Source organism: Panthera tigris, chromosome B4, assembly GCF_018350195.1.
Source record: "Panthera tigris isolate Pti1 chromosome B4, P.tigris_Pti1_mat1.1, whole genome shotgun sequence".
In the NCBI taxonomy this organism is placed as follows: Eukaryota; Metazoa; Chordata; class Mammalia; order Carnivora; family Felidae; genus Panthera; species Panthera tigris.
The window spans coordinates 77,778,642-77,806,633 of record NC_056666.1 but is presented as its reverse complement, the minus strand read 5'-3'; the positions used below and the strand labels follow the sequence as shown (position 1 = coordinate 77,806,633).

General features: G+C 55.3%; 1 protein-coding gene across 5 annotated transcripts; it reads right to left on the bottom strand.

Annotated features, from left to right (window-relative positions):
- Window positions 1–22,338: 22,338 nt before the first annotated feature.
- SMIM41 (small integral membrane protein 41) lies at window positions 22,339–26,551 on the bottom strand. Of its 5 annotated transcripts, XM_042992350.1 has the most exons (4): window positions 25,629–26,551; window positions 24,865–25,346; window positions 22,750–22,866; window positions 22,339–22,650 (listed from the first exon to the last, which is right to left on the bottom strand). In XM_042992350.1, exon 1 carries the CDS (start codon window positions 26,044–26,046, stop codon window positions 25,768–25,770), a length of 279 nt encoding a protein of 92 aa, XP_042848284.1. In that variant the 5' UTR covers window positions 26,047–26,551; the 3' UTR covers window positions 22,339–22,650; window positions 22,750–22,866; window positions 24,865–25,346; window positions 25,629–25,767. The 5 variants fall into 5 exon arrangements, 4 of the variants coding, with proteins under 4 accessions (XP_042848284.1, XP_042848282.1, XP_042848285.1 ...); XR_006219959.1 differs by lacking the exon at window positions 25,629–26,551 and having other exon boundaries at window positions 22,339–22,838; window positions 24,865–24,962; window positions 25,216–25,621; XM_042992348.1 differs by having other exon boundaries at window positions 22,339–22,866.
- Between the last annotated feature and the right edge of the window lie 1,441 nt (window positions 26,552–27,992).

The following is a 27,992-nucleotide window of genomic DNA, read 5'->3' as shown; positions in this document are numbered from 1 at the left end:
TTGGGGGGGCAACTGAGAGCAGTCCAGTGCCTACCCGGGTCAGAAACCCACTGCAGCACCGCCCCTGCCCCACTGAGGTTGGGGACAGGGTACCAGCACCTCAAAGAAGGGGGTCAAACCCGGCCCCTGGAACTTGTGCCAGCATCCCCCCAAGTGCCACAGCCCCTCTCCCAGCACCCCCAGCCTCTGCCCCTGGACCGTAGGCCCAGCAGGCTGAGCTCAAGGCCATCCTGTGCCATCTGCGGAGGGAGGAGCGGGGCTGGCTGGTGTCAGCACCCCCTCCTTCCCCTGGGCCCAGGCTGCATTCCTGGCAAGCCAGGACCTGCCACTCGGATAAACAGGCGAGCTCAGCACCCTCCTCCACCTGTCCCCCGAGCCGCCTCCGAGCCTTGAGAGCCTTGAGCCTCCGCAGCGGTGGCTGTTACAGCCGGCTGCGATCTGTACCTCAGCTCTAGCCTGAGGCCCTCATGCTGCATTCCAAGACTCCCCATGACCCCTCTCGGCCAGGCCCACATCCCCCAAATCATCAGGCCTACACAGCCCCTCTCACTCCCAGATGCCTTGCACCCACAGCAGCAAGATGATCCCGGGGAGTTCTTTCCTTAGCCCATCCCCTTCCTACCAGAAGTAGGAGTGGAGTGGGAGAATCAGAGCCACAGCTCCACAGTGGGCAAGGGTGGCCCAGAGAGGTCACAGCCAATCACATATCACCCTGCACCGTTAGGGCCTAGACTCCCTTGCCCCACCTCAGGCCTCAGCCGGTCCAGGGCTCACCCCAGAAGCCTGGATAAGCAAATGGGGCCTCTGGAGGGAGGCTAGGGAGAGGCGGGGGACTCAGGGGATGGTTATGCAGGGCCAGGCCCATAGGCCAGGGCTTCCCCAGACAAGGGCCATCTCACCAGCCATCTAACCTGATTCCTTGCAGTCCACAGGGAGAAGTTTTTCCTCCTCGCCATCCGTCTAGGCACCAGCCACGTCAAGGAGGCCCAGGCACCTGTGGCCCAGGGACCACTCCATGCCATCCCAGCTGGTCTCCTGGCTCTGGCCCTGTCCCTCCGCTCCAGCCCCGTGCTGAGCACAGCAACCTCCCTGCTCTGGTAGCCCAGAGTTTTCCCGAAGCTCGGTCCTATCATGGGACCACGGCCCCCTACCCCAGACACTTCTCATTGCCTGCTGCCTATGGGATTCACTGCAGGCCTCATCACCAGCAGCCAAGGACCCCCAAAACAGGCCAACCCACCGTGGCAACCTGACCCTGCTGCTCTCCAGCCACCCCCTGCCCTGGCCACACAGGGCCCCCCAGCCTAGAGCCCTCCCCTCTGAGAGAAGCTCCCCTTCTCCAAAGCCCAGACCACTGTATTCTGTCTCTGATGGCATCCCCATGTCCCCTGTCCTGTGGCTTGGCGGTAGGTCTTTGCTACCCCCTGACCTCCAGCTTCCTGAGGGCTGGAAGATGGTCTGGACACAACTCTTGCTCTCTGGTGCATCATCTTGGCAGGAGACGGGGCTGTGATCTCACAGTGGTCTTGTCCGATACCTCCATCCCTCCCCAGTCGGCTGCGGACCACTGGGGGTCAGCCAGGGGCTGGGTGCCTAATGCCAGTTCTCACGACAGCCTTAGATTACATTGGTGTTATTGTCCCCATCTTACTTATAAGGACAGTAAGGCCGCAGCAGAGTGAGTTATTGACCATGTGGCAGAATGGGGATTAGACCTCAAGGCCCACCCTCCAAAGAATGGAGGACCTGCCCCAGGTGGCTGTGGAGGTGGAGTCCCCTGGGGAAGGGCCAAGAGGGGTGGCAGGGCCAAGGCCAGACTTTCACCTAAGTCCTTATAACCATATCATGGGGTCCCCCAGGCCTGCAGGGACAGCCAGGAACCTCCACTGCAAGCCATAAGGCACAAACCCAGCACTCAAAGTCCCACGTGCCCTCATCCCTGCCCCCACTCCTGGCCTCCGCCCTCAACACCCGGACCAGCCAGACCAGCCTGGCCAGCCGAGGCTGAGAGAGGCTCCAGAGGCTCCCTGCATCCACCTGGAGCCAGGATACAAGGATTCCGTGGGGCAGGAGCGCCCCCAGCTGACCAGTGTGGTACAGGCAGGGGACAAGGACCCAATCCAGGCCCCAGAACAGAAAGGAGTCCTGAGTGCCCCAAGACCTCTGCATGCCCACCATTTCTTGACCTTCTTGAGCACCCAGGGCCAAACCAGAGGAGGTGACCCAGGAGCAGAGGAGAGGGAAGAGTCGGCCCGGGAACCACACAAGCACAAACATTCAGGAGAGAAACAGCAGGGCGCAGGATCAGAGGCAGATGGGGGTGTCTGGAGCGTGGTTTTCAGCCTTGGACTTGGTGATGCAATAGGCTGGACTGGAAGAGTCAAATACAACTCCTAGATTTCTGGGACTGGGTGGGTAGAGAGACTGAAGGACTTGCCTTGAACATGTTGGCCTTGAGGGACCAGAGCAGCATTGGGTACGGACCCACAGGAGTTGGACCAAAGCTCTGGAGAGTCCTTGGACGGGGCAGGGAAGCAGACTTCCCTTCCAGAACTGTTCCCCTCTCTGGCTTCTGACCTCAGGCTTGGGCAAGCCTATTCTCAAAATGGGCTTGGTGTGGATAAGCCGCCCCTAAGGACCCTTCCCACCCTGGACTTGCCATTCCCTGGGCCTCAGTCCCCTGCAGAGGCCTCCTGAAAACACACCAAGGACACAGATCATGTCAACTCCCATCCACTGAGCACACGCCAAGTTTATTGAGCACATACTAAGGCAATGTGCTAGGGTGACCTCACCAGCCTGTGTGGAAAAATGACCACTTTAACGTCAGTGCCAAAATCAGAGGGGGTCCTGGACCACCACCCTCCCCCCCCCTCCGCTGTGTGTTGCAGGACCTCATGCTGTCCCCTGAAAGTCCCCCCAGTTACTTCCAGGCCCAGCCAAGGTCAAGGGTTCACGCACAGATACCCACACCCCACCCCACCTCGAGCTCGTCCATTCCTAAGTATTGATGGGGAGGGTAAAGGTTGCCTCTCCCTTGTTGTCCCTCTCTCTCTTCCTACCCACCTCCACCCTTGATGAGGGGACCTTCCTCTCCTATTCCCTTCTGGCCTTCCCAGCCCCTCCTGCCCCTCTCACCACGTCAGGGAAGTGACGGCCCCAGCAATAGTTGATCAGCATTCCACTTAGAAATACAGCCAGCAGACAGGGCTACCCAGACCCAGTCCCGCCTTGAACCAGCACCCTGCAGCATCCTGACGAGCAGGTGTTCTCCCAAACCATGTGGGGACAGCACAGACTGTCAACCAGCCCCTCACCTACCCTCCCTGTCAGTCCCCACCTGCTCTTCTCTGAAGCCACACGGAACACAGAGGCTTGCTCCTCCACGTGATGGGGGCAGCCGGGGAGACAACTATCTCACTAAGCACCTGCTATTGGCCAGGCACTTGGGGTGCAGAGGTGAGCAGCAAGCTGTGGCCCCTGCCCTCAGAGGATGTGACAGGTCCGTGCAATACAAATCGAAAAGGAAAAGAAAAAGAGCAAATTTTATTGGGCATTTGCTATGTACCAGACACTGTTCCCAGCACTTTATGTGAAGTAATTTAATTATCCCCAAAGCCCTCTTTTTATCTTCACATATGCTATTAGCCCCAAGTCCCGCAGACACGATGGTGAGCCAGGATTCCAGTCAAAGGGGCTAGCAGCTGGAATTAGCAACTAACTCTGCGTGTTTTAAGTGTTGGCTAGAGTTTCACCTCTCAATTTAAAGCGTTCTTCTCTTCCATCATATCCAAAACACTAAATTTGCCTGTGCTCCCCAGAATGGCTCGGGGCCATTGGAAAGCGGCACCGTCCGGTGGTGCCATCTAAGGGCAGAAATGTGAGTTGCAGAGGTTTAAGTGCAGTAGAGCTGGCCGGTCGTGCAGGGACCTAAGGGACCAAGTGCAGAAAAAGATCCTGTTAGAATGCCAAGCGCCAACCACCACCCCCACCAGGTATGTGCTGTGTGTGCCATTCGGAGTTGTGATCAGGCGTGCGGTTCCCAATCAGGAGGCAGTTCACTGTGCAACTGCGTCTCTAAAACCGTCATTTCTTCAGGGGTCCCAAGTTCTTTTTAGTATGAACCCAGGTGACTTCAAGAGTTCTGAAAGCTGGGGCGCCTGGGTGGCTCAGTCAGTTAAGCATCCAACTCTTGATTTCAGCTCAGGTCATGATCTCCCGGTTCGTGAGATGGAACCCCACGTCAGGCTCCATGCTGACATCGCAGAGCCTGCTGGGGATTCTCTCCCCCTCTCTTGGCCCCTCCCCCCCCCCCTCAAAATAAATCAATAAATAAACTTTTTTTAAAAAGAGAGAGAGAGCGTTCTGAGAGCGAATTATCTGACCAAGGACTTCATACAGTCCCTGAGCAATGTGCAGTTGTACGTGTTTCTGGAGTTAGGTAGACTGGAAACAGTGACCTTACTGGGGGATGTTAGGGAAGGGACATCACTCACAATACTGGCAGTGTTCCTTTCCTTAGGCTGGGTGGTGGGTATATGGATGTTCATTTTATTATCCATTAAGCTTTTTATATATTTTTATAGATATGAAATATTTTTTTAAATGGATTAAGTCTTGGGGCACCTGGGTGGCTCAGGCAGTTAAGTGACCGACTTTGGCTCAAGTCATGATCTCCCGGTTCATGAGTTCGAGCCCCGTGTCAGTCTCTGTGCTGAATGCTTGCTCAGAGCCTGGAGCCTGCTTCGGATTCTGTGTCTCCTTCTCTCTCTGCCCCTCCCCCGCTTGTGCTTTGTCTCAATCTGTCTCTCAAAAATAAATAAATGTAAAAAAAAATTTTTTTTGTTTTAATGTATTAAGTCTTGGGGCACCTGGGTGGCTCAATCGGCTGAGTGTCCAACTTCAGGCTCAGGTCATGATCTTGCGGTTTGTGAGTTTGAGCCCGGCATCGGGCTCTGTGTTGACAGCTCAGAGCCAGGAGACTGCTTCGGATTCTGTGTCTCCCTCTGTCTCTGGGCTTGGTGTGGATAAGCCGCCCTAAGGACCCTTCCCGCCCTGGACTTGCCATTCCCTGGGCCTCCCTTCCCCCATTCATGCTCTCTCTCTCTCTCTCTCTCTCTCTCTCTCTCTCTCTCAAAAATGAATAAATGTTAAAAAGAATTTTTTTAATGTAGTAAGTCTTTAGGACAAACTTCCCAACATTTGAGACCAACTCAGTATCACCCCAGTGTTTGTGATGAGAGGTCTACAGGGAAATCTCAGCACGTAACCCAGCACTGGCCGTCCAGAGAAGAAAACCAAGCCCCAAGGTCAGGAAGCTATGTGCAGCTCCGTCCTGAGAACACAGCCCCTTCAGCTCCTAAAGTCTAACGGACAAGAACTACAACGGATATCTTACTCATTTGAAAAACAGTAAGTACTTACGATGTGCTCAGCACCCCGTGCGGTGCTGGGAATCCAAAAGTAAGCTAGATGGGGCTCCTTCCAACACAGAAGTGGCTTCATACTGGAAATGAGTCCTGACCAGAAACAATGGGACAAGACAGAGGGTGGGAGGTGTCATCAGAGGAACACTGGGGACCAAATGAGCACTTGCACCTGGAATTGGCTGCTTGGAGGAAGGGGCATAAAGCTGGGCCTTCCAGAAGATTTGCCGGAAGGAAGAGACCTGTCCCAGAAGGAGAGAACAGTGCCAGGAAACAGCAGAAGGTGAGGCTCCAGGGATAGGTTTGGGGAAGAGCAAGCAGAAGATAGATTTTGGAAAATGAATCCTGGATTCTCAAGTCAGAGAAGGAGCTGAGGCCCCCTGGCGGCAGGCCTGGGAGAAGTTTAGACCTGACTCTGCCAGGATGGGGAGCCATGGCAGGTGTCTGAGCAGGAGAGGGCCCATCGGCATTACTGCGGTGTACTGGTGGTCAGGACAGGGAGCAGCTTGAAGCAGGGAGACCTCTAGAGCTGACCAGCAAGTCAGCAGTGTGGGCCTGTGCCAGGAGGGGCGAGCGGAGGAGGAAAGGGGTCCCATCTTGGGTCTGTCTCTGTCAGGGAGTCCACATGTCCTGGATGAGGAGTCAGCTGGCAGACTCTCCCCGCCACCAGAGGAGATACAAGTTTAGCAGCCCAAAGTGAAGCACACCCATCCCTTTCCCGCCTTCTCCATTCAGCCCCACTTCTCGACACCTTCTTATACCCTCAGGCTCGTGCGTCCCCCGCCCCATCCTCCAAGCACCCTCAGACATTTCCACGAGCACTGAGCACCTGGTGTGTGCACAGCACCCACTGGGCCCTGAGGGGGTCGCAAGAGAAGCTCAAGCCCTGCCCTTCGGAGCTTACATCTGCACTCGCCAGAGGGACAGCCGGGGTCTGTAAGGTGGATCCTCTATGATGCCCCTTCCTCCCACCAAAAGAAAATCCCCCCCACCTATCTGCCCACTAAGTTCCCACCAGAAGAGATGTATTGCTTAGATCCCAAACTTGAGTCCTTGTACTAGATGGAATGGTGGCCCCAAAAAGAGATGCCCGCATCCCAGAATCTGTGAATGCGAGCTTATTTGGCAAAAGCAATTCAGTTAAGGTCCTTGAAGTGAGATCATCCTGGATTATCCAGGTGGGCCTCGAATCCAACGACAAGTGTCCTTATAAGATACAGAAGAGGAGATGTGGACACATGGAGGAGGAGGCGATATGAAGACCGAAGAAGGAGAGACTGCAGTGATGCAGCCATAGGCCAGCAGTTATCACTACTACCCTGATGCACAGAGAGGTTAAGCGGCCCGCCCAGGGTCACACAGCTTCTGAGTGGTGGAGCTGGGATCAGTGCCCTCACCCTGAACCATTGCAGGGGCCCCTCTCGCCAGCTAAGGGCTCTTGGAACATTGCTCTGCTTTCTTCTTTCTGAGGACAGCCTTGTAAGCACCCTTTCTGTCCCAGCTGCTGCGAAACTCAAGTCAACACTGACCCTCAAGGACAGCAATGGGACTACCCCTCATGGCCACCAGTCTTGTTTCCTTGTCGATTCAGGGCCTCTGGCTTGCTATCTCATCATTAGTGACAGCCTGCTTCTTTCTAGAGAGGATGCGGGAGGCAACACGTGTCAAAGGCATAAGAGTGAGACCAACACGTAGAACTGAGGCCGGGCCCACAGAACACAGAGATTGTACAGGCGGCCTGGAGCGGCAGCAGGTGCTGTGATATAGCCTCAAGGCCGCCAGGGTGGAAGAGGAAATCTGATCCGTTACTATCTGCACGAAGCAGACTGTTTTCTCTGTGGCGACAAAGTGCTCCCCTTATAATAAATTCTGATGAAAACTGCACCCATGGGCCTTAATATAGGGAGTGCTGAGCAAGGCACGGGGCTGCCCGTGTCCTGAAAAACCTTTGTTTGCTGCAAAGGGAAAGTCTTCTTCCGTGTGACTGTTGACCAATGCCGAGAGCATGGCACCAAAGGACACTTGGGGAAGAAGAATCCTCTAGGAGAGCGACCAACATCATCCAAGGACAGACTCTCCCAGGGCAGGACAGTCCAGTCAGGACCAGGACTCGGAGACCTAGCCTGGCTGGACAGCACGGCCCTTCGAAGCCATGCCCTAAACACCCTGCACCGGCTTTGGTTTGTGAGGAACTGGTTGTTCCCTGGGGGCAGGGTCCGGGCCTTCCCACGACAGCCTTCTGGTTCAGCGACCTCAACCGCTGAGCTGGTTGGAAAAGTGGGCGAATGGATGGTTGAGGCCAGCCACCCGCGCCCCCTTGCCTATTGTGGCAGACCCTTCCTTTGTCCCCTAATCTCTGCTGTCCCTTCAGTAGAAGTAGTGAAACTTCTAGTCTGTAGTTTATAGCTGGGCCCACGGGCGCCCAGGGCGTTGCCCAGCACCCCAGGCAGCTGGGTGTAGCCTTGTGACTAACTACAGGCGACAAGAAGTGAGTGGAGGTCATGAGTTCAGCCCTACACTGGGGGCACGCTTTCCCCTGGCCCTGTCCCCGGAACCCAGAGGTGGTGGTGACAGCCAGCTTAGATCAAACTTGCCTGTCAGCCTGTGAAGGAACAAGACAGAAAAAGCCCAAGACCTGGTTCTGGGGAGCTGCCATTCCAGTCCGGGAACGCTCCCGCCAGGACGGTTAGGGGAGAGGAAACCGAGCTCCCCTCTTAAGCCACTGTTGCTTTGAGTCTCTGATGCACTAGGAGAATCGACAGGCTGCCTATATCCCAGTGAACCCAGGAACTGCCATGAAAAGCCACTGCCTTCCGTCCCCGGGCACTCCTTTCCACTACATGGTCTCCTGGCTACTCGGTTCCACTATCTACACTTCCAAGTCGGGGGCTCACTGGTCCCACCGGGGCCATCACTGCGCCTGAGGCTTTTCACTGCAACCCTGCAAGAAACTTTCTATTCCTGTTTTACAGATGGGGAAAACTGAGGCTCGGAGACACGACCAAAACTGTGAGAGCTCAGAGGCAGTAAGAACTGGTGGAGGGGTGTCTGGGTGGCTCAATCGGTTAAACAGCCGACTTCGGCTCAGGTCATGATCTTGCGGTCTACGAGTTCGAGCTCTGCGTCGGGCTCTGTGCTGACGGCTCGGAGCCTGGAGCCTGCTTCGGATTCTGTGTCTCCCTCTCTCTCTGCCTCTACCCTGCTCGCACTGTGTCTCTCTCAAAAATAAATAAACATTAAATAATAATAAATAAATAAACAAACATAAAAGAAAGAAAGAAAGAAAGAAAGAAAGAAAGAAAGAAAGAAAGAAAGAAAATTGGTGGAACCAGTCTCAAATCCAGGTCTGGCTGCTCCCAAGGCTCTGCTCTCTCTGACAGAAAGAAGAATTGTTCACCCAACTCGGCCAAATGTCCAGTGGTTGTTTTCGTATCGGGAGAGAGGGTGTCTGTGGGAGAGGTCCTGGTGAACCTGTCCAGAGGCTAAGCTCAGTCCCCCACGAGCTAGGGAGCTTGTGATAAGATTTCAGAGGGAAGCTATTCTGCATCAAACAGGGAGAAGACTGGGACCAGGAGGAGGCTGGAGGGAGAGAGGAAGATCAGGGCGGGGGGGGGGGGGGGGCGGTTGCAGGGAGGGCTGGGCAGACCTCCAAGAGCTGTGACAGGGTGCTGCCCACCACCCACTAAAATCTCAGTAGGACCCTCCAAAAGTCACAGAACACTGGAAAGAGGTGGCTTTCTCGTGCAAACGGGGGAAGACACCCGCCCTGGGCCACGGTTGAGGCCCCAGCTGCCACGTCGTGAGAGGGACACGTGGTGGAGGGAGGGCCTGCGTTCTGCTGTGTGGCCATGACCTTCCCAGCCGGCCAGTTGGCAGATCCCACCAAGTGCACCTGGACTTTGCGACCCTGAAAAGACCTTGTGCCACAACAGCCCACGGCGCGTGGGACCTGGCAGAAGCCCCCTTGCCCTCCGGAAGGGCCCTGCATGAACCAGGTTGCAGTTAGCTACTGCAATGTTTCAAACCTCCTCCAACATAGTGGCGTGAGCAGCTCCCGTTGTGTCATGCTCAGAGTCTGGGGGTCAGGGCTTTGGGACAGGGTGTGTGTCAGGGACGGAGCCTGGAGCCTCAGTTTGGGAGGGCTCGACTGGGTGGGGGCGACTCGGACGTCTGGGGCTGGAACCCTTCTTCCGGCTTCTTCACGCACATCTCTTTCCAGAGAGCACCTGTGGCTAGGACTGGGGGAGTGAGCCCCCGGGTCACTGCGCTTCCTCAAGAGTCCGTCCTGACTAGATGCCTGGGAAGAGAAACGGAAGGAAAGAAGGGGCGATGTCTAAGGTCCTGAAGGTGAACTTGGCCAGTGCCGCCGTTTCACCAGTCTGGTCCTCCCATGAGCTTCTGCTTCACCGCCACCTCCACTTTCCCGGCTCCCCACGCCCCTGGCCTCTGAAACAGGACTCCGGTCCAGCCCTGTACCCCTGCGGGGTCCCTCCACCTCCTATCCTCCAGCCTGCTGGGGCTCTCTCTCTTGTTTAGAACCAACGGGCCCAAAGATCTGTTTTAGGAGTTGATTCAACGTTCTATTTTCGTCCGTTCCAACCAGCCTCATCTGCGTGCCTACTGCACAGCCAGTGCAGGAAACAAACCATTCTAGGGAAAAGAGGGGATTCGGTTCAAGGGAATCCGGTGCTCGTAAAATCGCGGGGTGGAGATGGCAGGCGTCAGGAGGCTTCCCAGGGAATTGCTGAGTTCAAGGACACACCAACAGACCCCCAGGTCACCATCCACAGATCCAGGATCACCACCACCAGAGCTACCACCGGACGCCCAAGGCAGTCGTGCGCGGACCCCGTAGTCTCCGTCGCACAACCTTGCTGGTCGGCAGAGGACGGCCCCCGCCAAACCTGCAACTCACAAGCCCTGCACAAGTGCATCTATCTGACGGCACGTTGTTGCAAGGGAGCCTGAGGAGCATGGTGTCTGATTTCCTGGCCCCTGCAGGACACATTGGGGATGAGGACACATTGAAGGATGAAGGAATGGATGCTGAGATCCAGTGCACAGTCCCCAGCCCAGAAGAGAAGGCAGGAGTTCGCCGGACCCCTCGCTCAGGGGTGGGGGTGACAGGACTCTCTGTTCTCTGGGCACCATCTGAAAGTTGGGGCTCATCTCCCCAGTTACCTGACTTCTGGTCTATTTTTCCTGCCATTGCTTTGGCACCTCTAGAGCCCTCCATCACCCGTGGACCTCTTGCCTCAATAGACTGACATCCTCTCTGCTGGAAAGCGGAAAGAGGCAGGTGGAAAGCGGAAAGAGGCGGGTGATACTGGCTCCTTTTGCCACCAGGTCCCTTTAGTCTCCCCCAAAAGGCACATCTACTCCATATGCAAATGTATTTACCAAAGTACTTGCATGAAAGGGAATTACCTCTTCTGAGAGGAAACATTAAAGCCCCAGCTGACTTGGAGTTTCCCTTGAGTTTCACTAAGGAATGCACTTAAAAACAAGGGCCTTTCCAAGGCAGGGACTCCTCACACGGAGTCTCCCAGTCGGGGCTGCCCTCCTGCCTCCAACACCCCCCTCTCCTTCCCTCTCCCTCGGACATCCACCCCTTCCCGCCATGGACCCCTCACCTGCCTTCAGAACAGGCCTCAGGTCTGGCTCCTGAAGCCTTAAATAGATTCCAAGCCTGGAGGGCGGCTTGGAGGAGGTGGGGTGCAGTCCCCAGGGGACAAGGACAGCAAACCTCCCATAAATTTCCTAGTCCCACTAAGGGAACTAGAGACACCCCGTTCCTTCTCAGGTGGCTCCAGGCTACAAGAACGTGGAAGCAACTCCCAGGGACAAGACAGTCAGACGAATGTGACTGCAGGAAGAACAACCCCACACTTGCAAGGCGCCTGTCCTGCTCCAGAGGTCATCAGGGTCATCCCGTTACCCTGTCCAGGATCCTTCAGGGCCTCTTCGCATCAGAACAGGGCCCTGGCCTGGGTTACCTTCTTTAATCCAGAGCCTTCCCTATGCAGAAATGAAGGGTGCCTCCACTCCCCTAGCACACTCTCAGGGTGCCTTGGGAGCTTATTCAAGGGAGTTGAGGCTGAGACAGTGGCCCTCCCCTCCCTCACCCCTACTTACTTACTGCATAAGTAAGGGGGTGTGGGCAGGGGTGAGGTATGCCAGGGGAAGTGCTGTGGGCAAGAGCACAGCCTTGAGGCTGGCAAGGGCTGGAAGGAAGGCTCAGAGGAAGAGATAGTGGCCGGTGTGGCTGGAGTCGAGAGGGAGGAGTGGGCAGGGAGCCTCTAAAACGAACTCCTTAGGCATGACCTCCCCAGACTTCTCCATCAAGTAGCGGTGGACTGAGGCTGTCCCTCTCTGAGGCTAGGGGAGGGGAAGAATGGGGTGGCCATCCAGTTTTCACCCACTCCTGCATGGGAAGCTGCTGCTGCCCTCTGGCTAACAACCAAGGCGAGAGCCTGCTGGGCTGCGGTGACCCTCTGATGCCTCCCCAGCGACCATTCTCCTTTTCTTGGTAGTGTTCCTGATATTCTGTCCACACTTCCCCAAACAACTCATTGTGCTTTGTGGGAAACTGACGCCCCCATGGGTTCTAGGGTGGGCGTGCAAGACCATGCCTGCTCCCCACCAGTTATGGGCTCAGGATGGGAATATGACCCATGTGGGTCAAGTGGGCTGCTTGGAAAGTCGCTTCCTCACCCTCTCAGGAGAGCCTCCCAAAGCCACCCTCCCTCTCGACCTGGACCTGAACCAGGGAGCCGCAAGCGCGGGAGCTGCTGTACCTCTTTGGGCCACACGAGGGCACCAATCTCAGGTGGCTGCCACGTTCACGCCTGGCTGTAGAGAGACTGACTATCCAGACTTTGCCCATCTGAGCTACTGACTACCCCGGTCTTGACTGGCGGAGCCTGAGTCAAACCAGCCCTGAGGTCCATCTTCCTCTGTACTAGCCAGTTGGCTGAGCTCCTAAACCTTTTTTACTGCTTAGCCCAGTGTGAGTGAGGTGTGTGTGTCCTTGCAAAGGAAAGCCTTCTGCTAACTCCACGGTGCTTCTCAAGCTGCAAAAAGCAAGTGTGCCCAGGCATGAAACAGGAAAGAGTCAACATAGGCAGGGAGCTGCCGAGAGTTTGGTGGCCAGAACAAAGGATGCACGTGGGAACAAGGGGGCTGGGTGCACCCAGGCGACATGGAGGTGTAAGCCAGGTTAAGGAGACACAGAGAAATGGGCAACCAGGGAGGTTTGAGGCAGTAATGTGATGACAGAGCAACACTGTCCTATAAAATTTTCTGCAGTGACAGAAATGTTCTGTACCTGCACTGTCCGATATGGAAGCCATTAGCCACATATGGTGACTGAGTACTTGGAATAGGACTTGAACTAGGACTGAGGGACTGAATTTTTAAATTGTATTTCATTTTAATTAATTTAAATTTAAGCAGCCACAGATGGCTAGCGGCTACAACATTGGACAGCGCCACTCTGGAGGAAGGGCCGGAAGGCAGAAGATTTGGAGGCAGGGACCCCTGTGGAAATGGTCCAGGGAAGAGAGGGAAGACAGTGGTAAAGACATGGAGAGGACAGTATGGATGCCAGAGGTTGTTAATAACTAGAACCAGGAAGCAAGTCATGATGATGAACTGAGAGTGGGGAGGAGGGAGGTAGAGCCTCGGGGGTTCCCAGGCAGGATGCTTTTGCTACAGCATCACCAGGAGCAGGTGTAGAGATGATGAGCTCCATTTTGGACACGGGGAAACTGACGTGCTTTGGGACATACAGGTGGGGGCATCTGGTGGACAGTTCTGTATGCGGCTCTGGTGCTCAGGAGAGAATCAGAGCTGGAGAGGGATTTGTCAATCCCTAGAGCTCACGAACTGACAGCCCACAGGCCACGTGAGACCACAGGTGGAAGTTTGGACTGGCTCACATTGTTTTCGAATGGAAGCTACACTTCAAATTCATGGTATTTGAAAATCTGTATTTCCATCTCTTCTTGAAAAACCAAAAGATCTGACACCATCAGGCCTGATCCCTCCTGCAAGAGCCGTCTCTAGTTGCCTAGCAGCCCCTCCCTTAGAGGGACACCCTCCCTTGCCCACCTAGCCCTGTGGGCACTGTCTTTGATCACCCTTGATAGAATATTTGGTAGTTGTGGTAGATTGTTTCAAAAGACTCACAAGACTTCCTCTTCCATCCTACAGGCCCCTTTACAAAGTAACTTGCTCACTACTGTCCTCAAGAGGTGCCATCTAGGGGCACCTGGGTGGCTCAGGCCATGAAGGTTGAGCATCTGACTCTTGATTTCAGCTCGGGTCATGATCTCATGTTTCGTGAGATCGAGCCCCACATGGGGCTCTGCGCTGACAGCTCGGAGCCTGCTTGGGGTTATCTGTCTCTCCCTCTCTATCTCTCTGCCCTTCCCCTGCTCGCTCACACGTGCATGCATACACTCTCTCTAAATAAATAAATAAATAAATAAATAAGTACTTTTTTAAAAGGCCACCTATGTCCTCCTCTTGAACCTGGGTTGGCTTTATGACTTGCTTTGACCAAATGCAACAGAGGTGATATCAGGTAACTTCTCAGGACCCAGCACCATGTCAAAGAAGCTCAGGTTAGGGGCACCTGGGTGGCTCAGTCAGGTAAACATCCAACTCTTGTTTCGGCTCAGGTGGTGATCTCGAGGTTTCGTGGGTTCAGGCTCCACATCAGGCTTCGTGCTGACAGTGTGGAGCCTGCTTGGGATTCTCTGTCTCCCTCTCTCTCTGCCTCTCCCCAACTTGCGCTGTAACTGTCTCTCTCAAAATAAATAAACTTAAAAAAAAAAAAAAAAAAAACTCAGGCTAGATTACAAGAATGATAGATCAAGGGAAGAGAAAAGTGCCCCAGCCATTCCATTGCCCTCCCCCCATGTGGGGTACCAGTCATGGGGGTGAAAGCAGTGGAACCGCCCAGAATGCCCCTAGGAGCCCTGCAAAAAGCCCTAGAATCGTGAGCAAATAAGAAACGAGGGTGGTGGTCCTTTCAAGCCACTACAGTTTGGAGGAGTGTGTCCTGCAGCAACAGAAAGCTGAAACAGTAGTTAAACGCACCGGATGGACAAGATCAGTCAGGGAAAAGAGAGTGAGGACAATGCAGGATATGACCAGTATCCAGGGTTGGACAAAGGACAAGCTACCGAGACGTGCTGGGGGAGAGGTCCCTCTCCAAGCGAAACTGAACTCAACAGAGAAAAAGTTTTGTGAGAAATTTTCCAGCTGAGCTCTTCCCCCAAAAAATTACGTGAGTTTTAATAGTAAAATAGTTCCATAAAGAACGTGTGCATTTCCATTATTTTAGTACAGCAACAGAACCAACGTGACAGCTCCCAGCCATAACCACAGCAGCCAGAGTTATGGCTCAGAAATTAACGTGCAGAATGTATAATATGACAAAGCCTACCAAGGTACGCTCAGATTAGTCTAGTAAAACATTACCAATCTCTCAGCCGATGCAGTCAACTTCCCCACAGAGTGGGTATGTCAGGCCCTCGGGCTTCCTCAGCATGGCGCCTGGGTCCCCACACCTCAGCCAACAGCCCCAGGCCACTGACGCCCGTCTGTGGGTCAGTTCACTTTAGGCAACACAGTGGCGGACCTGCTATAGAGACTGGTCAAACCAAGCCAACAAAAGTCCACTCGAGAAAGGGACTTTCTTTGAGACAACCACGCTGCAGGAAAACCAGCCAAGATCTATTGCGTTGCAGGAACCGCAGAGCATAGTCAACTTTGGGTAAAATAGTTGTGGCAAAATTGAAGTTCTGGGATTACATTTACATCCTGTATAAAATTCTTGAACATATTTGGCCATTGCTCCCTGTAGAGGTTTGTTTCACATAAGGAGCAGTTCCGAAATGTGTTTTTTAAAACACTCTTTGGGGGAAACGTGAATTTAAATTTAGTAATGTGGCATTATAGTCCTTGGAAAGAAAATTAATTTTATACTGTTGTTCTGACAAAGTAAGGGAAATGCACTATCTGAAGTAATGTGATCTAATTTTTTCCAAAATGTTTCTTCTCTTCTAAAGGGAAGATTTTAAATGACGTTTCCCAAAGTCTGTTTGTTGGAATGGTGGTCCCATGAGATGCTCCTTAAAAAGAAAACAAGGGCAGGGGGGAGGGAGGACAAAGGAGAAAAAAGAATTCTTTGGTCACATCTACCTATTTAACTTTGCTTAACACAGTACTCCCAGATTGATTAGACCACAGAACCTTTGTTTTCAAGTACTGCCCATTAAAGTCCCTTGAAACTAGAGCAACCAACCAAAGAACCCACTTTAAGAAACACTGCCTAGGGGTGCCTGGGTGGCTCAGTCAGTTAAGTGTTCAACTTTGACTCGGGTCACGATCTCACAGTTTGTGAGTTCAAGCCCTGATTTGGGCTCCTGCTTCGGATTCTGTGTCTCCCTCTCTCTCTGCCCCTCTCCTGCTCACACTCTGTGTCTCTCTCTCAAAAACAAATAAACATTAAAAAATATTTTTTGGAAGGAAGGAAGGAAGGAAGGAAGGAAGGAAGGAAGATTGCCTTAGCCACTGGAGGAGGGATTCTGCCAAATGGTTTTGAAATATTCATCAATTAATTCATTTCGCCTACAATTCCTGTAACATTTGGTATCTGATAAAGAAATTTTAAACAAGAAGATACATTCAAAATTGGGAACCAACAGACAACAAACTGTCCCAGTCACCAGCCACCTGTGTGTTTAAAGTGACTGGTTCTGCTCCCACTGTTTCCGTAACTTCTGGAACACACCGCCCCTCCCCACCTCCGTACTAAAGTGTGTTGCTCAAATCTTCAACCAATCACACAGCTCTGCCCCTCTCCGCCCTGCTTGCACACCGGGAAAAATGTGCTGATTTTTTCCACAAACCCATGCAGAGTAGTGTCTAAAAGAACGGACAGTGTTGAAAACGTTTTGGAGTTACTTGCTTTCCTCCACAAACTTCACTGTTCATTGATTTGTTATTGCTAAATCCAACAGGTGAACATGACAATCGATAGCTGGAAGGCTGCCAACTGCCCCCCTTAAACTTTGCTGTCATTTCTCCAAAGCCTCCGCTCATGCCAGCAGCATAGCATATGATCAACTCCCGTGTGCCTCAGTTAGGTTCTAGTCCATTTCCGGAGTTAACACATCTTTTGCTAGAGAAAACTAAGGGGCTATGATGCATTTATAGTTTCTCCCTCCTCCCCACCCTGTGATTAAAGAAGTAATCTAAGAGACGATGTCATTTACTCAAAAATACATTTCCTACCGGCCCTCTATGTGCAGAGAACAAAACAGCAAAAACCCCTCTCCTAATGGAGCTGACATTTGAGCAGATGGCTCAGGCAGAGAAGTTCCCAGCTAATATGGTGGCTCTTATCATGAAAAGCAGTCCAAGAAAGAGGCAAATCTGTGCCTTTAGCCAGGTTGTTGTTCTGCAAGGAAGGGGTCCAAAGTTAGGAGAATAGGAAGGTTCCCGTCGACTTTCATCTGCGAATGAAGAGCAGCTCTCACACGGGTGGGAGAGTCTAGGTGGCTCAGAAGGAGAAAGACCCCGGCAGAGAAATGGAGCTGGGGTTGAAGCCTCCGCCTGTGGAAACAACAGAAGCCCAGGCTGAGGGCACCCCCATGGACTGTCAGTGAAACGAAACCCTTAGGGACTCTCACGTGGTGCAAGGGAGTAAGGTAGTTAAGACGAGTCGCCTACACAGCTTTGGAATCCCAACCAGATCCTTCACTAAAATATATCTTGGGGGCGCCTGGGTGGCTCAGTGGGTTGAGCGTCCAACTTCGGCTCGGGTCATGATCTCACCGTTCACGAGTTCGAGCCCCACGTTGGGCTGGGCCTGCTGCTGTCAGCAAAGAGCTTGGAGCCTGCTTCAGATCCTCTGTCCCCCTCTCTCTCTGCCCCTCCCCACTCACGATCCTCCCCTCAAAACTAAATAAACATTAAATTAATTAATTAACTAATTAATTAAATACATCTTGGACCATCAGAGAAGCTCAGTGTGTTCTGGGCCAGGGGAGCGTGGCAGCCAGGGACAGGAACAGCTTCTTCTGTCCTACTCACTGGCCATCGGTGGGTCGTTGGCCAAGAAGAGTGCAGGCCCTCGGGCCTGAGAGCTCAGGAGATGACACCCAGGCTTCCCCCTCTCCCAGAGTGTGTGACATGGCTTTGTGGCCATCATTTCTGGGTCACTCTTCAGTTTGGGTAGAAGAGCACGCTCCCTGCACAGGGTAGGGAGGCTGGGGCCTCCGTGGCCCTGTCAGGACACCTGTGCTCCCTGGGCCACCTTGCTGTGTCTTAACCACACAGGGGACACAGGGCCCCCCACGTGTCTCTATTGATTCTCTCCTTCAGGTCTTTGGCCAAATGTCTCCTCCTCGGTGACACCTTCCCTGATGACCCTGACTTAAAATGTCAGTCGTTCCCCACACTGCGCAGGCACCCTCCCTCTTTTGTTCTCCTAGCGCTTATTACCAACTGTTACCAGTTGAGTTGTGACCCACCCACCCCCACCCCCCCCACCCCCCCACCCCCCCCCCCCCCCCGCCTTGCCACCAAAAGAGATGTTGGAGTCCTAACTCCTAGCGCCTCAGAATGGGAACTTATTAGGAAACAGGGTCAGTGCAGACATAATTAAATTAAAATGAGGTCATGCTGGATTAGGGTGGGCCCCCTAATCCAACCTGACTGGTATTTTTTTAAGAAGAAAGAAATTTGGAAACAGAGACACGCGGCAGGAGAACGCCGCGCCCCATGACAACGGAGGCAGCTGACATTTCAGAGCCGTGGCAGAGAGGTGGCGATTTCAGCTCCAGAAGGTGGGGGGAGCACCCCAGGCGAGAGGGCAGGGGAAGGGGAAGGCCAAGGACAGAGTCCTGAGGAACTGAGCACGCAGGGCTGGGAGGGGCAGGAGGAGGGGCTGGCACAGGGATCTGCCAGAGAGGTGAGCCGGGGCAGGGGTAAAGCAAGACTCCCCCAGGGGCACGCAGCCGGGAGCTGGGGGGCCCAGGTTCCACCCAGGCTGGCGCTCCCACACTCTGGACCACATCCTCTGGGAGCTTCCCTCAGTGGGTGTTAGTATTATCCAATTTTACCTGTGAGAGAGAGGATTTCCATTACTAAGTGATGGACCCAGGGGGAGCCCAGAGTCACAGCCTCCTCTCTCCAAGGCCCCGAGCTTCCTGCAGAAGCTGGGGGAGGGGGGGCGGGGGGGGGGGCAGCAGTCCCCTGCAAGTGGCCAGGTGGGCCGCTGAGATAAGAACTACGAGGCGGCCTCAACCACCAACCCCCCCACGCACACACACACACCGCATCCCCCCAGGGCTTGGATCTCCTGCCGCCAGCTCGGACAGAGGCCAGGCTGGAGAGGAGCGAAGGGCGCACACGTGGGCGCAAGTGCGGGCCACTCTTTGGAAAAGTCTGGCTACAAAGATGAAGTGAGACGCGGGGTAGTAACTGGAGGAGCACTGGGTGAGGAGGAGGGCTATTTTAAGCTGGAAGAAACCTGAGTGTGTTTGGAAGCCAGAGTCAGTGGAGAAGAAGCCACTGAAGGAGCATTAAAGAAACGAGTGGAGCAGCAGAGGGCACTGAGCCGGAGGAGGGGGAGGGGTGCGCCGCGGCAGGAGCACATCCTCAGCACGGGGACAGGCCACAGGAAAGCCCCTGGTTCCCAGGAGGCGCGCTGCAGATCTGGGGACAGAAGCGGAGGCAGCGGGCGTTGTCCGCTGGCGCCTCTGTTCCGTGAGAAGCAGGCGGCGAGGACGTCGGAGCAGAGAGCGGAGCGCAGGGGGGCAGAGGGAGGGCAGGGCTTGAGAGTGGGGAAGTCTTGCCGAAATTCAGCTGGGAGACAGCGCCAGCCGCAGGGAGGGAGGGCCAGGCGTGGCAAGGGTCCACTGGGGGGGCCACTCTTGGTGCCACCACTCTGCCCGGGGCTGCGATGTTCTTTGGAGGCACGCAGCGGCCAGGTGCGAGTTCAAAGAACAGAGAGTTGCATCCATCCAGGGCTGAGGCTCTAGCAGGAGGGCTCCGTGGGAAGAGTGAAGTCAGGAGATGGGCAGGAGCAGGACTGAGGTAACGCACATGGACTCCAAACTGGAGAGGAGGGACGTGGGGGCCGGCCGGGGCTGCGCCACAGGGAGGGCCTAGAAAGGGAGAGGTCAAGGGACCATCGTGAAAATGTGTGAATGAGCAAGCTGAAGGAATAGAAAGCACAACAGCATCTGAAGGGGTCTCAGAGGCGGAGTCCCCCTGGGTCACCCGGCAGGATGCGGGACTCTCACCAGTGTGCCTGCTGCGCCTTGGAAGGGCGGCTCAGTAGCCGCGGAGTAGGATGAGGTGCTTTTGTGAGTGTTCGTTCTGTGTTGCTTTATTTCGCCCGGGTATGATGAGCGTGTGGTAGGTAAGCATTCACACGGTACCCGGAAGGGTGCTACAAAAAATAAACCCAACCTTCTCCCGACCGTGGGTCCACCGTTTCCATTTTCTTCAGGACAGGGGCTCCTTTTGCCCCCCCGAGGTTGAGGGTAGTGGCCGGGTGGCTCAGGCTGGCCACACGGCCTAGCAAGAAGCCCTCCCCACTCTGTCCCTGCAAGTCTCAGGCCGAGGCCCCCTCCCAGGACACCAGAACTGCTGGGACGTGGACGCTCCTGGCCACCCACTCGGTTCCAAAGTCTTTCCTTCCCTGACTGCCAAGATAGCAGTTTCCCTGGTTTCCCACCCACCTCCCCGGGATCTCCTCCTCTGCCTCCTTGACGGGCCCCTCTTCTGTCTTGCCTTTAAGTGGCGTCCTGCGGGGTGGCATGCCAAGTCTCCTCCCATCTTGCCCCAGCCACTCCCCCAAAGCTGACCCGTTCCCACAGCTCCGCTTTCTGTCTCTAGCAGCATCATGTCCAGAACGCATCAGAGCTGGACGCATCCACGGTCCCCTCTGCAGCAGCCACAGGTTGGTTTATGGCCACACCGCATCTGTTCACCCCAGGACTGAAACAGGCCTAGATCTGGTGAGGAGACATCCCCTTCCTCTGGGCCCTGTGGTTTGTCAAGACACCCCACACACATACACTGTGAGTAGAGCATGGGACTGAGGCCTCGAACATTCTCCCCTTGCAGCACAGTGATTCAGGGTGAGCACAGAGTCAAACAGGCCCAGTCTCAGCTGCTCCAGGGGTTTGGCCTGGCTGACCTGGGAGATGACCCCACCTCTTTCCTGATGGATTTGAACCTGAGAATAAAGCCAACATCCTGCCTTACACAGAGGCTGGGACTAATAACAGGCACATGGACTGCGCATTTGCTCCCTGCCGGGCACCCTGCATGCGTGAATCTCATCCATCCCAAAAATGCACAAGCGAGGCCCTGCCTCTCCCCGCTCTAGCCACCGAGGGATTGAGCCCCTTGCACGGATCACACGGCTGGCGAATGCAGTGCCAGAGTTCACATCCAGCTGTGTGATTCCAAGTCCTCGCTCTTAACACCAGACCACCCTGCCAGAGGCTGACCGCAGTGAGCAGACTAAGCCACGGAAGGAGGAGGAACCAACATTGACTGAGACCTGAGTCACAGCAGGCCTGAGGTGAGAGCTACCCCTGGGCTTTTCAGTTACATGGGCCAATACATTCCCTCTGCTCAAGCCAGGTATCATTTGGGTTTCCAGTAAATGCAGACCGGCTGATAACATGTCACCTCAGTCGGTGGCAGGCATCTCCAACGGCCCAGGACTTCACAGCAGGACCCAGATCCCGCATCCCTCACATCCAACTAGTGACCAAAGCCTGGGCCCCAAATACTGCATGGATCTGTGCCCTTGCTTTCCCCTCCTAGTCCAGGCCACTATTGCTTTGCCGGGTTTTGATCACAGCCTCCTTGCTGTCCAGCCTGCTCCCCCCTCCCCCAACACACAAACTTCTGTCATGACCCCCTGAGGTCCAGAGCTCACCGAGTCACCCGGCAGCCTGAAGCCCTCTGGATACCTGACCACCCCCAGGATAAATTCCACTCCTCTTCAGCCGCCACGCCTCTGGTCTCATCTCCCTTCACACCCTGCTCCTAGGGTACCCCCAGCCCCACGCCTCTCTGCACCTCTGTCCAGAATGTTCCTTCGCCTTCTTCACCCCATACGTGTCCATTCTGCACACCATCTTCTCTATGAGCAGGTTACTCTCTGCTCTTGGCTCCGTTGACACTGGCCACTTCTTATTGTCTCTTTTAACTTCAGTTTCGTGAGCATGCCTGGCACAGAGCAGTCACTCAGTGAATACTCATGGAAAAGATGAATAAATGAAGTGTTCCCAGGAACCGGGTGGGTGGTCCTACACCTCTTCTCTGGGGATGGTCAGGTTCAGGGAGCGGGAAGTAACATCACATGATAATTACCGTGCAGAAAACCTTTCATCTATAGACAAGCACATTACCTGTTGGATCCTCACCATGACATTGCTGCCCCCATCTTATAGATGGAGAGACCGAAGTTCAGGACAGTTTGCCATCTAGAATTCAGTGCACACGCTCACAAAACCCCCTCTCATTTCAAAGCACCTCAGGTTAACGCTGGCCTGTGTGTGATTAGACCCCAGTTCAGCGGTTGAAGGAAGTGGTGTTCTTGCCCACACTGGCCACAGGGGGGCAGTCGAGTGCTGGCACGAGAGTGGCCACCTGGCCGCACCTCCTACCCACCCTTAGATTTGGATCGGGGTGTTGACAGGGAATAGCCACCACTGAGGAGAGCCCCGGGCAGAGGGGCCACGGCTGGAGCTGCTCTATCAGCATCAGCCAGAAAATGTTCAAACTGCAGGGAGGGTGGGAGCAGGGTACCACAAATACCAAGAGTCTGGAGCCGGAAACACAGACTGTATATGCCAAACTTGCATGACCAACGTGTTTAATAACAAGCCACAGGAAGTGACAGGGCCTTGCTGGGACACCCAAGATCTCCGAATGGGTGACAGTGACCACAGCCCTCAGCAGGGACGGGTCCCCGGCCTGTCGGACCACAGCCGCCCTGTATCAGAGATGGGACAGGGACCGCACTCATGTCCTCGGAGGCCTGGAAGTCAGGAGGCACAGCCAGCATCGGCTGCATGGAGTATGCAGGGTGTATGTCTACTTCAGTGCCCTGGACGCGCGGTGGATGCTCAGAGGATCTGGTCATTCCAGGAGCCACGCCCAGGAGGACTGCAGGAGGCTGAGTGGAGCACATTGGAGGCCGGGTTGAATGCGAGGATCCCGGTGGAGGCCTCACCCCAATCCAGGTCTCTCCCGGGCTGCTGTCCGCAACACTCACGGCTCAAAGGAGCGGGAGCTCCCCAGCATGGCAGGCTGGCAGTGGAGCTCTCCGGGAGACAGACCAACAGACCACGTAAGGCTCAGGATCTTTAACAGAGAGCGACCCCCACCTTCGCTGGAAAGGGAGTTGTACTGCATGGAAGGGGAGGAAAACCCGACACGGACCGGAAAAACCCGACAGCTCTTTCCAACTCAGGGTCAAACTCACAGGCGGCAGGAAGGGTGAGGGAAGATCACCCATCTGCGGCCCCAGCCTTTCCCTCAGGGACAGTGCAGGCTAATGGAGCCTGCTGGGGGGGTCCAGATGCCCAGCCTCACTCCATGGCACTCAGCCCACACCCACTCCCCCCACCTGTCACTCCAAGTTGGAGCCTGACAGATGGGGGCGACGGTGGCACTCATTCCCCAGTTTTCTAAATCTTTTTCCTCCCCAGCCTTGACAGCCTTGGCCAGGGTCAGAGTTCCATAGGAAACATCTCAGTATCTTCCCCCAAGAACATCGAAGTCCCCGGCACATCCCACACTCTGGCTCTCCAAGCACTGAGTTGAACAGACAGCAAAGGCAGGAAGTTGGATGAAGAAAGCCTTTGCCAGGGCAGCTGGGTGGCTCAGTCCATTGAGCATCCGACTTCAGCTCAGGTCATGATCTCGCGGCTCTCGAGTTCGAGCCCCGTATCCGGCTCGGAGCTGTCAGCACAGAGCCCGGGGCCGGCTTCAGATTGTGTCTCCCTCTCTCTCTACCCCTCCCCCACTCGTACTGTCTCCTTCTCAAAAATAAATAAACATTAAATAAACATATAAAGCCTCTGCCTACCCCCTTGGCTTGCCCCCTCCAGCAGATACATGACGCTGGAGGCACAGCCCTTCCCTCCACTGGATCTCTCAGTACACCCCTACCACCACCCAGACTTGAATCCAAATGCCAGTCCAAAAGTCACGGCCCTCACCTCTGATCCGTCTGCTCTGCCCATTTGGATTGTTCTCCATAGATACATATTCCAGTTGACTCTCTGAGCCCACCCCCACCCTCAGGTTCAGGCCGGGAAAGCTGAGCCCAGCTGGCTGGGGAGCAGCTGCAGGTTCCTGGAAGGCTGTCCCCAGCAATGAAAGGCTGTCTAACAAGGCCACTGGGGAAGAAGGGTCAGGAGCAAGGCAGTAACATGGGGGTTTTGGGTTCTGGTCCCAGAAGCCATATGCCAAATGGGGGTGTGTATGTGAAGGTTCATTCCTTCACAGGCAGAGGTCCTATTCTGCACCAGCATCTCAAACAGTGGTGGGAAATCAAGGAGGACAGGGCAAGAGGAATAACCCAGGGATGGGCCTTCTCACTCAGGGATGCCGCCCCCAACCCCTAAGCTCGGAATCGGGAGCCCCCAGCGGTCAGTTCCAGCTCTGTCGTTCACTTGAGCGCGTCACTCTCCTTTCTCCAAGCAGCCCCATTTGTAAAATACAGGGTTCACAGCACACACGGGAATTCCACAATCCCAGCTAGGGAAGGAGGGGAGAGCACAGGGCACAGGGAGAAAAACAGCAGGATGTGATCAGGCAAGGGGGGGGTGGTGAAGGAACCTGGATACAATAAAAAGAGGGCATTCTCACCCCTCGTCCGGGACACAGCAAAGGGAGGTGGGAGGTGTCCCCCAGGCCCAGCCTGCTGCCCTTGTGCCAGAGCAGACACACACACACCCCCCACACTGCCCTGGCCAGCCCTCTCCCTCCAAGGGGGTGGCAGTGGTGTCCCTGAGGTGAGAAGTCCACAGCTCAGCAAGGCCAGTGTGGCACAACTGCCTGGGATTAGCGCTAAACCCTGGGCTGCTCTGTCAGAGATCACACGTCGTCAGCTTCACAGCTGCTCAGCCACACGCTGCCCATGCTGTCACCTTCCCCTCACCAGGCTCTCCTCACGTGCACTGACTGTCTTCTCAGAAGGAAGCTAGGACCCTGCCTCTGCCCGTGACAAGCTACAGGTCAGAGACACCCCCAAAGAACAGCCATACCCACAGAAACCTCCCAGGGGCCCGTGGGTACAACACTGAGCAGAGGAGAGAGACAGTGAAGGCTTCCCTGCCCAACTCCTGGGGCTGTGCCCCAGGTGGCCTTGGCCTGGAATTACCTTGTCTTTAGGCCACCCAGGCCCTTCCTTCCAGATGGTTCTTGTCCTTGGAGAGCCAGATGGAGCCTCCACAGCTGGGAATCCTCAGCCCCAGCTTCCTGCAGCAACGTGCTCATGAGGCCCCCTGGCTGTCAGGAATCTTGCCATCCACCGCCTTCCCCACACATACCACAAAGTTCCTTGCTCAGGGCCACCTCTGCGCCCCAACAACCAGAAAAGGGACTGGGAGAGGGGGGACCCCGGCCATACCTCCCCATCCCCCAGAGACCTCCAGGCCCCTGGCTCTGCCATAAAACAGGACCCACACTCCCATCCCTGCCTCAAGAGGGGGGCCATAGCAAGGAATCTTACTCAAACCCCCTTCTGGGAACAAGCCTTCAGGAAGGAGAGGAGGAGGAAGCAGCAAAGGCCTGGGTTGTCCGAGTTTCCGTGACAGTGTCTCTCCTCAGCCTCCCAGCGGCATGGGCAGTGCTGGGGCACCCCTGAGTTGGGGGTGCATGCAGGGTAGAAGAGCTCCAAAGCACACTGAGGCCCCTCTGATCCGCCCCCACTTCCCCCTCAGGCAGGGTGACCCGCTCTTCTAGAGAAAGGACATGGGTGAGGCGCCGCTGGAGAGACACGAGATCGGGAGAAGAGAGGGTGGCAGCCTCTTCCCTCAGGTCCTGGCACACTTGGGGTGGCTGCAGGCCCCACCCTGGGGACGTGCAGAGCCCAGGCAGAGTCGCTGAAGAGCTGCCCCCCAACTCCGCCCCCGGCGCTCTCACCTGCGCAGAGCCAGGCTCACGGAGGGTGGGGAGGGTGTGGGAGGGCGCCGAGCCCTCCCACCCCCACCCCTCTCCGCAGCAGGGCCGAGTCGTGGGCCGCCCCGGAGGCCGCGACCCCCGCCCTCAAGCGTATGGGTGCCTAGGAGTCGTCGTCGTCGCCTCGGCCGGCGCCGCTGGACTCGGCCTCGCGGGACGCGCGCCGCTCGCGGAGCACCATCGCCGTCAGGCCCTCCGCACGCAGGAGGAGGCCACCGCCCAGGAACAGGACCCCGCAGAGCACGAGCAGTGACAGCACGCCCAGCACCGCCGCCTGCACGACGGGAGGCCCCTCGGGGGGCTCGGGCAGCACCCCCGACTGGTTGCAGCAGGAGCTCAGCCAAGTGGCTGGGGCCGCGGCGCCCGCCCCAGAGCCGTTCATGCTAAGACGCCGACTGCCCAGATGTGCGCGGAAGGGCCAGATGTGCGGGAGCCCAAGCCAGCAGGCGGGCCTCGCCGGGCTGCGTAGGGGAGGTCCCCGAGGGGCGGATCCCAGGCGCTGTAGGCTCCCTCGGGCGGGCGCTGAGCATTCAATATCCTCCAGTGTGGACTATGGCCCAGACTCCCAGGGCCCGGGGTTGTTTCTTCTCGTCCCAAGGGCCTCTACACCCACGCATGGTAATCCAGCCCATGCATTCAACCAAACCCAGGAGTCGGGTCCGCAAGGCTTTCCCTCTCTCCCTTGACAAAGGAAGTCAAGATAGCACCTCCCTCAGAACCCTGAAAAGCCCTTCCAGACCCCATCCCAGGTGCTGCCTGGGGTGCCACCGCACTAAGCAGGACACAAGACAAGCAAGCATTCCCGGCTGTCCTTGGGCCAAAGCTCAATACTGCTAGGTGGCCCAGGGGGCCACTTGAACAGGAGGCAAATGAGCAGCCTCCAAGACCTGAGGGATGTGTATCCTTACTCCTCCATCATCGCCTCTGGGAGCCTCTCGGAGCTGGACAAGCAGGCCAGTGCCTCCTTGGGCCACAGCAAGCAGGGAAGGGCGGGGGGGGGGGGGGGGGGGGGGGGGGGGGCTTCAAATCCTACCCCCATTCTTTTGCTCAGGTCCCAGAGATCAAGGAGTTACCAACCAATGAGAAAGCATATTTGAGTCACCAGGGCTCCTGCCCTGACCTTGAGTAAATCAGTCCCCTACATACAGGAAATTATAATGCCAAAAGGAATGGAAATGTTACTGTTCTGTCCACCAAGGGGAGTTCACTGCCAGCTGGGTGGCCCACAGCCAACCTGGAGTGGGGGTGGGCAGTGTGGAGCAGAGTGTCTCAGAGTCTGGCTGCAGACAAGTAGAAAGTCTCAAAAAGCCGGGATGGAGTCAAGACCCTTCTGCTCAGGTCTCCTGAAAGACAGCAACGCTATGCTTTTTAAAAACAAAGTCACAGCCAACAAACAGCTCTATCAGTCAACCAACTCCTCAGGAGGGATTAGCTAATGGCCAGCTAGGAGGAAAACAAGGTCTCGAGGGTTGCAGTGGGGCCAGGTGGGGATTACACACCATCAAGGACTTGCTAGGAAATGGCCTTCCCCATCTCCAAAGCCCCGAGAACCTCCTGAATTCTCCCAATGCTCCAGAGATCAAGGGCAAGACCGTACTAGATCTGTTGTGAAATATCACAGGGCTAAGGTGACTTGGAATGAGAAAAATGTGGTGAAGGCTTCCTGGCCATCCTATCTACCGGCTCCAGGGGCAAGACCCCCACCCACCCACGCCATTTGGCCTAGCAGAACCGCCCATATACAAAGAAAAAGCATTGTAAAATATAGACTAAATCAGTAAAAAGTACACAATAAGGAGTTCACTGATCTTGAGTATGCTGATGTAGAAATGAGTGTGTTAACAAAGCAGTGTCCTAACAACGAGCCAGGGCCAGCCCGACCTGGAACACCTCTCAGACACCTGCCTCAAGCTGGCCGATCTCTCTCCAGGGAAAGAAACCCCAAATCAGATGAGCTTTCTGATGCACATGGGGACCTGTACGTGCTCTATGAAGACAGAAAAGGTACTTTTTGAGGCAATCATGAAATAAGACCAGATAATATAAAGGGCAGGGCTATCACCGCTTCCTTAAGGAGGGAGAAGAAACGGCACAGTCCTATCCAAAAGCAACAGATCCTGATCTGTGTCATCATTCATAGGACTGACATGGTGACACCTGAATGGTTAACACCTGCTTACATGAATGTCCCACAAAGTACAAAATTGGTCAGTTTTAATCCCATCCCATCACGCTGGAATAATACCCTCAACACACACCTGTATCCTCATAGGTCTGTCAGAAAGTGTGAATGTTTCCGGGCCGAACACAAGCCAAGGGAGAGATGGC